Source organism: Populus trichocarpa, chromosome 12, assembly GCF_000002775.5.
Source record: "Populus trichocarpa isolate Nisqually-1 chromosome 12, P.trichocarpa_v4.1, whole genome shotgun sequence".
NCBI lineage: Eukaryota > Viridiplantae > Streptophyta > Magnoliopsida > Malpighiales > Salicaceae > Populus > Populus trichocarpa.
The window spans coordinates 14,738,508-14,754,961 of record NC_037296.2 but is presented as its reverse complement, the minus strand read 5'-3'; the positions used below and the strand labels follow the sequence as shown (position 1 = coordinate 14,754,961).

General features: G+C 31.9%; 1 protein-coding gene across 1 annotated transcript; it reads left to right on the top strand.

The window, feature by feature from the left end:
• The first annotated feature begins 7,527 nt into the window (after window positions 1-7,527).
• LOC7482159 (phosphoglucomutase, chloroplastic) lies at window positions 7,528-16,122 on the top strand. The gene is made up of 22 exons (XM_024581991.2): window positions 7,528-7,976; window positions 8,072-8,137; window positions 8,301-8,345; window positions 8,457-8,549; window positions 8,661-8,713; window positions 9,175-9,226; window positions 9,335-9,403; window positions 9,799-9,867; window positions 10,711-10,833; window positions 10,917-10,969; window positions 11,482-11,560; window positions 11,643-11,707; window positions 11,792-11,859; window positions 13,289-13,404; window positions 13,485-13,559; window positions 13,679-13,794; window positions 14,869-15,010; window positions 15,142-15,223; window positions 15,310-15,356; window positions 15,473-15,550; window positions 15,639-15,744; window positions 15,833-16,122. The coding sequence occupies exons 1-22, from the start codon at window positions 7,728-7,730 to the stop codon at window positions 15,898-15,900; spliced, it is 1,914 nt and encodes a 637-aa protein (XP_024437759.1). The 5' UTR covers window positions 7,528-7,727; the 3' UTR covers window positions 15,901-16,122.
• Window positions 16,123-16,454: the final 332 nt, after the last annotated feature.

Below are 16,454 nucleotides of genomic sequence, written 5' to 3'. Positions count from 1 at the left end.
AGTTTAGCCATTTTTTGGTGAAGAAATTCATGTGTGTCAATGGTTTTTTTCTTTGAATATCCCTAAGAAATGAGATTGAGCTCAGTACAGAGATTTTTCATTAAATTAGTTTTCAGGTGATTTTAAAGTGTTTTTAGATTATTAGGTACGTAGTTTGGTGATATTTTTATGATGTTTTAAAAGTTCTTTTAAATAAACATGAGTTGAAAATGAATTCTCAACCAGAAAACCCCTCCTCTTGATTTTTTTGGTTGGTGGTTGAAATCTAGGTTATAACTTAGCAAGTGATGCAATGTTTGTTACTTATTTTTAAAAAAAAAAATAGAGAGAGGCAAACGATCCCTTGAAAAAGAAAGAAATAATTAGCTCATGCGTATTATTTAGGCTTACGCAACTGGGTTGTTTTTTTATATTTTGATTTTTTTTAATTTTTTTTTAATTTTAAATTGATTTTTATATTTTTATCATATAATAAAATAAAATAATCAAATCCAGTAGAGTTTATAACCCGAGTTGCAAATTAAGCTAGTTGAGAGGATTAATATGAGTTGTTTTTTTTTTCTTTAATTTTTTTCTTGGGGCATGTCAAGATAATAAAATCACTTTAAAAAAAATTCATGATTTAATTTGAAATTTGAGTTAAACAAATAATCTTATTAAAAGTTTTTAAATTTTACTTAATAAAAAAATCCAAAAATTTCTTACACATATATAATATTTTTTTTTTACATTTAAAAATAATTAGTCAAGTCACGGCATAACACGGTGTAACCTGGTTTAGTCACCACAGGTTGTGAATTTTACTTTTTCAAAAAAATTGAAAAAAAAAAAGATGGGCTGAATTGAAGAGAGACAGAGGGAGAGTCGTGAATGTCTCTGTTGTTATTCAGTCGTTTTCTAGTGTCACTTTCATATGGACAATGGAGGACATACGTAGGGCAATCCCGCGTGAACTCTCTTCAATTTCTCCTTAAATATTAGTGTTCTTTTTTTTTTAATTGATTTTATTTTTATTTTACTGGTTTCTCTCTTAACTAGTGTACAACCATGGAAATTATGAGAGATTACTATGTGTCAAGCTTTGTACAAATGGGGGAACTTCAAAGGTCAAAAAGGTTGGAGGTGCGTGTCTTCTTCCCATTTCTGGTTTTGTATACTGCCCCAGAAGACAGAAGTTGGCAAGCTTTATTTTAGCCTCTATGAATTCATCCATGCTCCCCTCATAAAACTTTAGTTTAAATTTTCCTGATTTTTCATTTTTAATTTTCAAAAATTCTAATATTCTCTCTTTGTTAATCAAGAGAGTGTTTGGGATAAAGATATAATGAGTTATAATTATATTTTTTTAATGTACAACTCATTAATTTAATGGCAATCCATTAATTATCATACATTGATGAGAAGTGGATTGTGAGTGAGAAAGCACACATTGATGTTTAAAAAAGTTAGAACATGATTTTGCTCCAATTTTTTTGTGTGGCAAACAGAGATGCATATCTCTACTAGTATTTCATGATTTTGTTTTGCTTTCATGACAGCGACTCACGCATGGCATTTAGCCCTGAGATGTGAACTTTTTATTCTTGATTATTATTATTATTATTATTATTATTATTGAAAAAAAGTACTTTTCCATAGTTTTTATGCCGCGCGCCATATGTTGTTTTTTATATATATAAAAAATAGCATAATTATCAAGAATATTTCGTAAACTAGCGAAAAAAAGATGGAAATTAACATCTTTTTTGGTTGCGCTATTGCCTTTGGCTGCATCAACAAAACACAAAAACAGATACTATTCCCTTAACTCTTTTCAAGCATCTATATATATATATATATATATATATATATATATATAGAGAGAGAGAGAGAGAGAGAGAATGATAGGGTAGGGCAGGACGTCCATTTCACATCGATGCATGCACCTGGCAATCAGGCCTGGCCATGGCTTCTGAAATCTTGTTAAGATGCTGCTGAACAGGGCTTATTCTTCGACTTTTTCCTTTTTTCCTGGAACCGGAAGGTAATCCTTCTAAAAAGAAGTAAATACCCAATTACTGCTCTGGAAATTGCAGTCTGAACATGTACAATTGTGTAAATGCATGACCTTCATGATGATGCTACTACCACAGGCCACCCCCTTTGCAGATCATGCCTCTTTGACCAAATTTACCACCCGTAAAAAAGGTTAGAAAATATATTAGCCAGGCCTAAATCCAAATGCCTCGTACACGACAAAAGAAACCTACCTAAACTCAGGTAAAAGCAGAGAATTGAATGTAAAAGGGAAAGATGTAAAGCAAGTATCTGATTTAACCAAGATGTTATTCAACCCGGCCAGAACCGCCGGGCTAACTTCGTAATTATCAGGCCAGAACTTTAGCTAAATTAGATTTTAAATTAAATTAGTAAGGAGTTTATTTGATTAGACTCAATACAAACCTGGTTGAATTTTAAAATGACATTCATTAAAATTAATTATAAATTGAACCTAACTATTATGCTCAAACATGTTTAATAACTTTGATTTGATATCGTGTATTTCGGTGATTTGGCTTTGTACAAACCTGGTTTTAAGAATTTTGATGCTCAAGTTTTACAATGATATTAATGACATGGTTGATTTTGTCTCCGAGTGGTTGGAAATGTTTGATTTGGTAATTGGTTTAGAAAATTTAAAATTTATTCTGATTAATTTTGGTGCAAGGTTTGCAAATTGAACTCAGGGTTATTTTCTTTGAGATTAAATGAAAAAAAAAAACTTAAGAGTTCTTGTTTTGGATTTGATTTTATAGCCTTTAATTCGTCAAGCCCCACTATATCAAGCAGACCTTGCAATTTGTATCCACCATCTGCGCCCATTTTTTCCCCGATTTTTTACAAGAATTCAATTGTGTTTTTTTTCCCCCTTCTTTTTGTGGTATATATTTTTGATTTATTGAGTTTTACCTTTTCAACTCCGAACTAAAGCAGATTAGCTAAAAATAACTTCATTTTTTCAAACAAGCAAACCATACATATGGAAAATAAGAAATTGCAAAAATAAGAGGTGTCCCTGGATCAAATTTGATATAATCAGCAAATAATATGATATTTTTAAATTTTTCACAATTTCTACAAAGTGTTTTCCGCCCAAAATAAAAAGAAAACACTTTCCTGGAAACTGAGCTAAATTTTTCTTTGACTGGAAAGTGTGTTATGTTGACCAACTTTTCTAATGACAAACAAACACAGGAAAGTTTGGAAAGTGGTTTCCAGGAAACCACTTTCCATCAAACAAACACCCCTTTAAACTCCTTTGGGCGTTCTCCACTTGTTCGAGAAAGAAACTTGAGTGGGTTTGTAGAAAACCCAGTAAAGTTTTGCAGATCAACTCGATAATTTATTAACTCAAGAAATGATTTAAGTTGGGTTTTATATTGAATTAAATAAAGAATTCATCTAGTTAAACATAATCAATTTAGTGTATTAAATCAAGATTCAATCAAAACTAAGATAAGATTTGATTTAAATTTTTTTTTCAAAACTATATTGTTTTAATTTTTTTATGAAATAATATCGTTTTGAATTGACATACTCAATCAATAAACTAAACTCTATACCAAAATAAGATAATGCTACCATGATTGTGTTAGGTATTGTGGTACATGGTGTTTTTTTAATTAAAAATACATTAAAATAATTTTTTTCAGTTTATTTATTTATTTATTTATTTTTAATATCATCACATTAAAAATATATATATAAAAATATTAATTTAATATTTTTTTTAAATCAAACATACTTTTAAAATACACAAAGTTATTACAATTAAAAAAAAAAACCACCGGCCAGTTGCCTTCTTTCGTAGGCTCACAAGTGTATCATCATTTGTGGCATTCAATTCATGCATTATTTGGAAATTGTGACCACAAGAAAAGGAAAAAAAATAAGGGACAAAAACCTTGTTTTCTTGCTGTCAAGTGGTATTTGGATTCTTCTACAGAAAAAAAAAAAAGTGATAGAATATACCTTATACAAGAAATATATATACCTTGAAACTTTACCTTGTAAAGGAATATATCACTGAATAAAATCTTTCATAATTTAATTTCGAGTTAACAACTTATATTTTTCTTCTTCTTTTATATAAGAAAAATAAAAATTGGAATGAACAATAATAAATAAAGATTATTTTAGAATGTATTAATTGTGTTCAAAACAAAATTAATAAAAAATCAATAAACATTTCTAAATATATTACTCAAAAAGTTCGACACTATAAGCCTAATCGATACTAGAATCGAGAAAAATTTATCTATATAGATATATTCATTACATAAAACATTTAATGTATGCATATTTGGTTGACTCAAATCCTACAAATTCCTTAAAGTTGTTTTGGAATAGATTTTTTCAAAATCAAAACTTTACTTGCATTCGTGTTTAATATATACATGAAAAAAGACAACACACATTTATTTTATATATAATCGATTTGATTGGCTCACTTGAAACAAAAGAAAAATATATTTATTAAAAGATGAAAATATTTTATAAAATCAATTTTACCATTAACATCATGGCCGTCCACAACGAATTATTAATATATATTTGTTCTTTTTAATATTTATTTTTCCGTACATACCAAACATCATTATAATTAAATATTACCTGACCATAAACTAATAACATGTTTTAACACAATAAAAATAAGTTACTTTTGCATGAAACAAATACATTCTTAGTCTTGATACTAGATATGTTGTCCGTGTGTCGTCGCAGGCCGAATAATTTTTTTAATATAAAAAAGTGATAGGTATAAAAAATCAAGCCCCAAGTCATTGGTTAAATTAGCAATTTAAATATTTCTTAAAAAAAAATCAACAACAGTAAATAAATTGATTAAAAAAACAATGAAAGAAAAGAAGAACCACACCCGAGTCTATTCAGATTATCAAACAACTCAATGTTAACCTAATTGAAGGAAAACCATGAAAAAAAAGAGTCAAACTTAGAAGAAAAAAAATTGAAGACATGATTAGCTTAAAGAAAGGGGGGGAACCGGACGAACCTCCTAAACCTAGTACAATCTAAAAAATTATAATTTATTAAATCATGGATCCAAGTTCAATCAATAAGCTTAAATGTCATTCAATTTAATTTTAAAGAATGGAATCGTTGAAAAAACTATTAATAAAAAAAACTTGTAAAAGAAAAGGAACAATAAAAAAACAGGGCTAAAATCTAACAAGAAAAAACCTAATGAGGATGAAATCCAAAAAAACAATATCGCAAACAAAAAAATTTCAATTAAAAGAATTAGGACTAAACTTGAAAGGTTAAAAAATCATAGATGGTGAAATTAAAAATCATTTGTAATATGATAGATTATTTGCAGATTAAAAAATGGTGGGGTGAAATAGAATTTTTTTTATTATTATTAAGAGCTAACTCAATATAATCAAATAAAAAAAGAGAAAACAAAAGTTAAAAAAGGAGAATTAAACTGAAAAAAAATGATAAAAAACAAGACAACATTAATTTTTTAAAAAAGGAAAAAATAGGGCAAACCTCTTAAATCTTGTCTAATATTTAAAAGTCGCTTCCCATGAAATTGTTTTATCCAAATTCAATTAAAAAACCTAATTCTCAACTAATTTAATTTCAAAGGATGAGATCGGTAAATAAATATTAATAAAAAAACCTACAAAAGCAACAAAAAGAATGAGGATGCAATTTAATAAAAAAATAAAACATAATTCCAAATAAAATAAATATCAATTAAAAAAATAAAGACCAGATCTTAAAGATTAAAAAAATCATAGGGCATAAAATTGAAAACATCTGTAAAAACCAAGTAAACCCAAAAAAACATCTTAAACATGGTCAAATTTTAAAAACCTTACAACCTATGAAACCCTGGATCAGGGTCCAATCAAGAAGTTTATTATAAACCAATTTAAAAATATAAATTTTAAAAACTTGTCAAATAAAAAAAATGATAATAAAAAAAACCTCATGCAAACTCGACAATCAACCTGGGTCAATAAATTAAACACATAACCTAGAACATGAAATTGGGATGACCTATAAATAAGAAAGAGAAAAAAACATTGGAATTTTTTTTAAAAAAAGATGAAAGTCGATCAGGGCTAATCCTTCAGATCTATTACCCGAGTCATAAGACTGGGGTGACCTCACTAAAGGTAAATCTGAAAAAACAAAGAAGCAAGATTCTTAATCAAACAAATATTGAGAAATGAAATTAAGAAAAAAAATCAATAAAAAAGAAAAAAAATAGCAATTAAAGAATTATGACTAATTTCAACATAAAAATTAAATGAAATTAAATGTTTTGAGAAAAATCAAATGAAATTAACGTTTAGGAATGGAATTGTAAGAAACAAACCCTTAAGAAAATGATTATAAAAATAGCAATAAAAAGAATTAGGTCTAAAATTGACCTAAAATTTAAATGAAAATAAATGCCAAGGGGTGGAATTGAAAAAAAAAATCAATCAAGAAAATGATTCAAAACAAAACAAATATAAATTAAAAAAATAAGGATCAAATTTAAAAAATCAAATGACTAGAAATGAAATTGAAAATAAAATCAAATTAGAAATAATCAATGTAAATAAAATAATTGCAAATAAGAGAAGAGAGACTAAATCAAAAGAAAAAATATATAGAAGGGCTAATATGAATTTTTGCATTGCTAGCATGCAAATCCGAGAAAGAAAGAGAAGGAAAAGAAAGAAAAGGAAAGTAATTTTGAGCCAAACCATGTTGGACCACATTACATATGTCACCCAGAGAGGAATGAGACATCGAGACGAAGGAAATGATGCGGTGAAATTACGGTTACAACTATTGAAGTCAGTCGTAGATGTCGCCTGAATGCGACGGAGCTGCTGACCCATTAATGTGTGCGAGACATGCGTTAACAACTTTTTTGTTTTTATTTTTTTGTGCAAAAATAAAAAAATACCCTTATGACTAAACAATATTAACAACAAATCATAATTACAATCAAGCCCTTAAAGTCAAGGCTAAAAAAATTCTAATTGTAAGGGTAATGTAGTAATTCAACTGTTCTATAAAACATGAAAATACAAAAACATCTTTGTACAGAAGACATTGCATTATTTCATTAATTGATTATATTAGTAATTTTATTATACATTACAAAACATATTTATCAAAATAACTCTATATAATTTTTAAAAGATATTTATATTATGGTGAAAAGATCATTTTACCCTCAAAACTAAAACTAAAGTTAAAATAACTAAGGGGTAAAATAATATGTGTTTTGGGGCACAATATTATTGATTGGGGTTTATTTTATTTATTTATTTATTTATTTTTAATAATAAACAATGTCCAGATTCATTGTCAGTCGATTCTGTTGATTTTGTCGATTTCGTTGGCGCTGTCGATTTGTTTTTGAAAAATAGAAAAGAAGAAATAAAATAAAACAATGGAGAAAGGAAGTTCACAGTGTGTTTGTGTGTGTAGTTGTACGAGTATGACTAGATAGGAAGCGAAGATAAGTCTTTTAAAAGTACATGCGGCAGTCAGAGATTTCCTCAGCTCTCCTTTTCTTCTCAGCTCACTTCCCAAAATCTTTCTCTCTCTTATACAAAGTACTCCCATTTTCTCTCTACAGTGATCACTGCTGACTACATTTGCAAGGGAAGAAGAATACATTGAGAGAAATTGTCGATCAAGAAGCAATAAAAATGGCTTCCTCTACTTCTTGTTTGAGACTTGAAAATGTTATCTTTTCATCAACTTATAGAAAGCTGAGGCAAACTAATGCAAATGGCAGTGTCCTCCTCTCTTCACCTATCCGTTCTTTCTCTCTTTTATCATCATCTTCTTTGTTTTCACCAAAATTTGCTCTCTTAAAAAATTTACATTCAGTTAGTTCTTCCCTCTCTGTCAAAGCTTCCTCTTCTACTGCCATTGCTGAACCTGAAGGCATCAAGGTCCTTCCTTTTCTGTATTTTGTGCATATACAAATGTATGTTAGCTTTATATGGAAATAAGTAACAAATGGGTATTTGATTCTTGTGTTTTGCAGATTAATTCAGTGTCTACAAAGCCAATTGAGGGTCAGAAGACAGGGACAAGTGGTCTGCGAAAGAAGGTAAATTTCTGCTTCTTTTTTCTGTTTGGTTGCTGAGAAAGTAGAGAAAAGTAATTTAGAATTCTGGGTTTTATGTGCTTTGTTGAATAAAAATGATTGTAGTTTGATTTTAAATTGATGGGCAGAGGTGATTTATTCTGGTTTCAAATTTATGTTTTTGTAGGTTAAGATTTTCAAGGAGGAAAACTACCTTGCAAACTGGATTCAGGTTTGGTTGTTTTCTTTTACATGTTTTTGGGCATTAAATTTTGTGTTTTGTCATTGTTTAGGGGGTATTTGATAAAGGTTTTTGGTAAAGTTTGAATTTTTGTATGTGCAGGCATTGTTTAATTCATTGCCACCAGAGGATTACAAGAATGGAGTGTTGGTCTTAGGAGGGGATGGTCGTTACTTCAACCTAGAAGCTTCACAGGTGATTGTTGTTACTTAATCAACCTGTCATGATTAGTTAATAATACCTTTTATATGTTTAATTCTGTGGCTCCTTCTCTGATTATTGGAGTTGTGTGGACATAAAATGCAGATAATCATCAAAATTGCTGCTGGGAATGGTGTTGGTAAAATCCTTGTCGGCAAGTAAGTACCACGATTGATCCTTTTGTTGTCAGATGGAGGAAATGGTTATATGCAAAGGAGGATTGATGTATTAGATGAATGATAAATGCTAGGACTAATTGTTTGAGACCGATTTTTATGCACTGTGATAGCTGCTTTTGACTAATAGAACCAAACTTTGAGTTGATAACAAATTGTTTTTTTAAGTTAAAAGTTAATTAACTCCAAAAACCCAGGATGGTTTGAATGAGAATCATGTTCGTAGTCTATTGGGCAGAAAAAATAAGGTTGAAATATTAATCAATTATAACTTAGCTAACTCTCTTTTATCAGATGCTTTGCTTGATAATCATTTTGGAGAACTTCAAAGAATTATAGTATTTTCTTTCCATCTGAAGTTGTAAATATGAAAAACTTTTTGGAATCTTGAATCATGTTTATGCAATTTTGGCACTGTTTATGGTGTTATTCCAACATTTCAGGGAAGGTATTATGTCCACTCCAGCTGTTTCTGCTGTGATCCGAGAGAGGAAGGCAAGAACATACTTCTCATCTATGCTTTGACCAGACATTCAGCAACTCATTTCAAAGCCTTAATAAATTTACCCCTTTCCCTGCCTAACCTAGCAAATAAATCTGCAGGCCAATGGTGGATTTATAATGAGTGCAAGTCATAATCCTGGAGGACCTGAATATGATTGGGGTATCAAGGTAAATTGCTAATTCTCATCTAATACTCCTGCTTAATTATAGTTACATCTCGACCCTCAATCCCACTCCTACCCTTTTTATAAGCTGTAAAAAAATATGGGAATCAAGCACGATGAGCTGATATGCATAGTGCAGCAAGCTTCACTACTTTTTTGCTATCATACTACTGGTAGTTGTCAGCTATCTGTTTTTTATTTTATTTTTGCATTTGTCATATATGTTGATGATTTAACCATCCTGACATGTTATGGTTTGCAATTTAGTATCTGGTTAACAGAGATCTTTTTTCCTAATCACATATTGGTGTTTTAGTTGAATGAACTGACCATGTTGAGGTACTTGCAAACCGACCAGTTGATGTGGCTTCCTTCCTTTTTTCCCCTTACATTTCCCAGTTTAATTACAACAGTGGGCAACCTGCACCTGAATCCATCACTGACAAGATATATGGAAACACCCTTTCTGTAAGTATCTGGCTATTCCTTTATCAAAAAATTATCTTGTTATTTACTTGTAATTCCTTATGTTCAGCTATTCATCTTTCTTCAACATGGTTATGTTCTTCTGGTTTTATATCCTTTTTGAAGAGTAAAAATGTAATCATTGCGTAGGTTTACCCCTGTACACTAGTTTTTTATTCAATTGTAAATAATGTGCTCTGACTATAAGTCTCTATTCGAAGTGTAAATGCTTTAGATGAAATATTTATTTGTTTCCTAAAGTAGACACCAACCTTGGCAATTCCGAGCACTACCACTTGAGTATGGTTTTTTCTCCTCTGTGTGAATGAACAATCCAAAATTTCACAGCTATAAACCTGTACCAAGATGACAGGATCCTTACACAACCAATCTGTGTTTTCTGATACGAACCTTTACCAAGGTTCAGCCTTTTTGCTATAATCAACATGAGGAAGTTTCTACAATACTTCTCTAGGTCAGTTATGCTAAATAAAACTGAAAGACCAGCAAACCAATAGGTTGCCTGGTTTAGGCAAGTTAATTTATAAGCTAATTACTCATTGATTTTATTTAGACTCGGTCAATTTGAAGTATTTCTGTGTTTATTAGTATGGATGTTCTGGTTCTTTTTCTTTGTTTTCTTTTGCTTATTTTTAACTCGCTTAATACTCATTTTTTCTTGTTCAAAAAATGCTATAATCTTGTGATTTTCATAAGTGAAGGTTTTGGGTTGCAACTGGACATCGTCTCAGCTCCATAATTATTTAGACGTGCATGCTTGATTATTTGACTTCCTATAATTTGGTAGTTCCTGCATGAATCTGAAATTTTGTGAATTCTATGCAGATATCTGAGATTAAGATGGCAGACATTCCTGATGTTGATCTTTCTACTCTCGGAATCACAAAATATGGAAACTTTAGTGTTGAAGTAGTAGACCCAGTTTCTGATTATTTGGAGTTAATGGAGGTTAGAAACAAAAACATGAACGTGCATCTTTGGATGATCATTCATTTGGATTTCGTGTCAGTAATGTATGGATTATTTTGCAGAATGTATTTGATTTTGAGCTCATCAAAAGTCTCCTTTCTCGGTCTGATTTCAGGTACATTTATTCACTGCCAAGTGACATTGCCATTTTTTCTTTCATGTTCCTTCATGCATATGATAATGAAGATGAAGAAGATCCTCTATTCCTTTTGGCTATCTAATGTTATGTATATTCCTCCAAGTATTAACTTATGGATGAATTAACCTGAACTGATGTTCATAACTTCTCAACTTGGCAATAAAGTCTCCCTTGAACTATTTGCAGCCAATCTATGTAAGCCTGTTTTCACTAGATCACTATATCTGTTGATACTTCCACAGATGCTGTGTTTCTTTTGCTTCTGATATGAAGACTTCTCAGCTAAAATATTGTGTTTGCCATCATAATCATCTGTACCTTCCGCTATTTATTTTCCCAGTACAGAAGCATGCACAATTGTTTTTGCTTGTGTTTGTGTTTGATGCAAGTTCTATACTCTTGCATAATAGGCATTGTTGAATCTTGAATTCATGTGGAAAGCTATCTTTCTGGGTTTTAAAGTATATTGTATGGTATTTTACTTTCAGATTTATATTTGACGCCATGCATGCTGTTACTGGGGCTTATGCAAAACCTATCTTTGTGGACAAGCTTGGGGCCAGTCTGGTATTTTCTGGATGAGACATTTTGAAAATATTTTTGAACTATCCGATATTTCCTGATAACATATGTTAAGTTTTGCATGTAGGATTCAATTTCAAATGGAGTGCCTCTGGAGGATTTTGGGCATGGCCATCCAGATCCTAATCTTACGTAAGATGGCTATTTACTTCTTGACCATATAGCAAGTTGTAATCATTTGATATCCTATTAACCATATCTTTTACTCTAAAACAGATATGCCAAGGGCTTGGTCGACATCATGTATGCAGAGAACGGGCCAGATTTTGGAGCTGCAAGTGATGGTATGTCAGATGAATTTTGAAGAAACTGACATGCTTCATTTTTCAAGTGTTTGATGTGCTATTAATTGCTTGAGTGAATGTATGCATGGATTCACTGGCAGATTAGGCCGCACTGAGTAATTCCTTTGGGGTTTTGAACTAAATTTTGATCTGAAAGTTAAGGGTTTCCCTTTTGTGGCATCAACTAAGTAAAATTTCAACTGCAAATAAACTTTAGGTTGTGGCCATGGTTTTTATTGTTTGACAAAATATTGGAATGATGAACTTAGTAGCTGTACTGACAACTTAAGTTACTTTGCCCTTTTATCAGCCTACAAGCATTGACCATATAAGAATTGTGTATTTGACCTGTCAAAGCTATAAATTAAATTAAGTCTCAAACATTGAAGGAAAATATAAGTTTTTAATCCATATATGAATTGCTAATTGCTGAAATTTATATTTCAACTGATTTTGCTCATTTTGGAGAGATACCAATTACTAAGCCATAAGTATTTCTAATTAACAAGTCCAGTTATGCAAGTATATCAGGAGGCACTCTTTTAGTAAATGTTGTTACTGATAGTAACGTTACTTTATTTAATTAATCTGCCATATGCGTTCAGATCAGAATTATATATACTGTGTGCATCTGTTGTTTTCACTCTTTTTCATTGAAATAAATGAGCCAATTTGAAATCAACCCTCAAGTTACACTGTTTAACACAGTGACACTTTATACAACAAGATCATTTTGAGTCTCGAATTTGTTGATGTTGTTTCAGTGGTTTTCACTGCTATATCCGTAGATGATATAATGAGGAAACCAGTAGTCAAATAGGAAGAAATTGTGTAAAATTCTGGAGGGGCTAGTGCAAATCTTGAATGAATTGATTTGGGTGGTGAACCATATTATATAGTTTCTGCCAAGCTTGGGACACAACAAATCTGCGGAGGCCAACCTTGATAACAGTAGTTGAATTTAAATCAAGGTTTGATCCACTCTTTAGCTCACTATAGGATGGATTTTGATTAAAAATAAACTAGGTTAATATAAGCAACCAATGCTTGGTATGCTATTTTGCTGCTATATGCTAAAGAAAAAGGAAGATTCATGTTAAAGTACTTTAAATCCATACAACAAATATATATACCAGGATCTGTAAATCCTGGGCAGGAACTTCGTTTTGGTCCTTGAAGTTTTGGTAAGAGTGTTTGACAACATTGGTGTGGGGGCAGGTATACTGAAAAAGGTGAAAATGAAAACTTAGGCTGCCAAATGTCTTTCCTAAACACTATGTGGGTGTATTGCTTGTATCAGATGACTGAGTAATTTGTGTTTCTTATTGAATCATTTGGCTCATCTTTGAGCTCCATATTGTGATTAATCATGATATCGTTATTCCTTAATATCCCTTTTTCAGAAGTAACTTTTCTTACCATTATTCAGGAGACGGGGACAGAAACATGGTCCTAGGTAGAGGGTTTTTTGTCACTCCTTCAGATTCTGTCGCTATCATTGCTGCCAATGTGCAAGCCATTCCATACTTTACAAGTGGCCCCAAGGTAGAAAATTCTGCAGATGTTTTTCAACCTTTTTGATGTCCAAAGAAACAAAAAATAAATGTCTTGTTTCCAAATTTCAGGGTTTAGCTCGGTCCATGCCAACAAGTGGTGCTCTAGATCGTGTGGCTGAAAAATTGAATCTTCCATTTTTTGAGGTCAGGCAACCCTTAAACGAAATTCTAGTTTCAATAAAAGGGGAGACCATAGAATGTAGAATAGGGTTTTGCATTGATAGAGATGCTTTTCTCCTGACAATCTTTTATCTTGGGTTCAGGTCCCTACTGGTTGGAAATTTTTTGGGAATCTCATGGATGCCGGAAAATTGTCAATTTGTGGTGAAGAAAGTTTTGGAACTGGTTCTGATCACATTCGTGAGAAGGATGGCATATGGTAAATGTCTGAGATGCATCCAATGAACCTCTCACATGGACCAACAATAAGGCTTTTCCTGCCAATTAATGTTAAGAAAAATAGCCTTACATGTCCTACTTAATGCTGGTTATAAAATTCTACGTTGCTATAGAAGGTTGTCTGCAGTTTTATGCTTTTTGTCTCATGACATTCCTTAAACCTTTCTTCATTTTCTTATCATGCCACAGTCATCTAAGCTTAATAATTTATCACACTTGTAAAAATCTCTGTGGTAATTGTCAAACATTCTACTTCATATCAAAATGAAAACCAGAACCAGCACCTCCCTACTAGTATATTATAATTCAAGCATTTTGCGGGTTGGTTTATATGTGAAAAAATCTTCATCTTGCCAAGGTCTGCTTGATCGTTGGGTGTTTATTACCCTCCATGGATCGTTTCCAATTCTCTGGCTGCATCCAATAGCAACAGATTGTCTGCTACTCTGCCATGAACTTTGGCTGGGTCCAATTGCTAGGGGTAGAAGGGCTGCCGTATATTTGTCCTTACCTATTCCTTCTGAGAGATTAGAGGGTCTGGATGGAAGTGGTAGATTGGCTGCTTTGCTGATGGAACTATATGCTAGTTCAAGTGGTTCACAGCCTACGAGCTAAATTAGGATTTAAATAGTTGTCTGATATTATCTTTTCATAGGAATGCTTTACTTTAAATTGTTAGGTGTTTGACCTTATCACAACACAGTCTGTCTCATTGCATGTTTCAGATTTGACCTTATCACAGCAGTCTGTCTCATTGCATGTTTCAGATTTTCCAACACAAGTATATTGTTTAGATTTGCTATCTTTTGTTGATTATCGCAAAATCTCATCAGAATCATGTTACGACCTAGTATATTTAGAAAGCTTGATGAACCAGATTCAGTGTCTGTTCTTTTCCATAAAGGTCTATTGCACTAAATCATGTTTACATTTTTAAGGCTATTGTTTGGTCTCTAAAAGACCCTCATATTTTGTTTGGTTTAGCACATCTCACTTCCTCTGCTATGAAAGACTGTCAAATCCCATACAGAATAACAAATCTATCTAAATGCAGGGCTGTTTTAGCATGGCTTTCGATTATTGCATACAGAAACAAAGACAAGAAACCAGGGGAGAAGTTAGTATCTGTTGCTGATGTTGTGAAAGAGCACTGGGCAACCTATGGAAGAAATTTCTTTTCTAGATACGATTATGAAGTAAGCATCATCCAAATCTTTAGATCATGGTATAGTTGATGCTTTGGATGCAGCTATGGACTAAACTTCCAGTGTCTAAGTAGAGGTGCGTACTGGGTACAATTCTTTAATTTATGTAAATTCTTTTTCAGGAATGTGAATCAGAAGGTGCCAACAAAATGATACAGTATCTTAGAGATTTGGTCTCTAAGAGCAAACCAGGTGACAAGTATGGTAAGTTTATATTTGATCTCCTTCTCATTTAATCACCGCCTGCTATCTGACAATCTCTGAGCATTGTATTACAATTTGCTTTATAGGAAATTACACCCTTCAGTTTGCTGATGACTTTACATACACTGATCCTGTAAGTTAAAACTCTGCATGTTTAACTGATCAAATTTGATCAGTTACGATTTCACCAAGCACCTGTAGCCTGATATCACTGCCATGTTTAACTTATCTTTTATGTGATTATTATAGGTGGATGGAAGTGTGGTATCAAAGCAAGGCATCCGGTTTGTTTTCACTGATGGATCGAGGATCATATTCCGTCTATCTGTATGCTCAATTGATTATAGTTTTCTGTCAGAGTTTGAAGCTTCTTAGGCTCTGGTTTTTCTTCTAACTGGAACATCTACATCTACAGGGAACTGGATCAGCAGGTGCAACTGTCAGAATCTACGTTGAACAGTTTGAACCAGATGTCTCTAAACATGAGATGGATGCTCAAATAGCCCTAAAACCATTAATAGGTCAGTACTATTTTTTCCTTCAAGTAAAATGCTAATTTCTCTGGCATTACTAGAATATGTATTCATGATATGTTTTGGTTTGTTTTAGATCTGGCATTGTCCGTATCAAAGTTGAAAGACTTCACAGGAAGGGACAAGCCTACAGTCATCACTTGAAATTTAACACCAATTGGGAGTCTGAAGAATCAAGTCGTATGCCAAGTTATGCTTAATGGCAGGTCGGGCTTTCCATCCTCTTCTGGCTTTACTTGCCATACGTATTGTTTCTGCTCAATTTCGGTTGTTCTTTAGCTAGTAATGGCATTATGGTTCAATAAATCTCTCCATGTAAAGTATGTAAAAACATATCTATGCAAATAAAATCTCTTGCTTTCGCTACATGCCCTTGTTAACCTTCATATCTCCCTTGTTGATTTGAAGTCATCATGCATTGATAACAGTAGAAATGTAAGACATAAATATCAGCTATACGTAAACAGAAACCTTGTCTGGAATATGGTTCATGTAACCTTCTTATCTGATGCCATTAGAACACACCCACTCAAGCTCTATATAAGTTTCCTGTTACTCCTGCCATTCTAAAATCCTCCAAATCAATGTCAACTTATTCTCTGACCTTTTTTTTACCTATATGAAGATCCCACTAATCTACTTTGGAGCTGTCTAGATTTTTCACATTTGATTGATTCTCTCGTTTGCTCGCTGTCTCA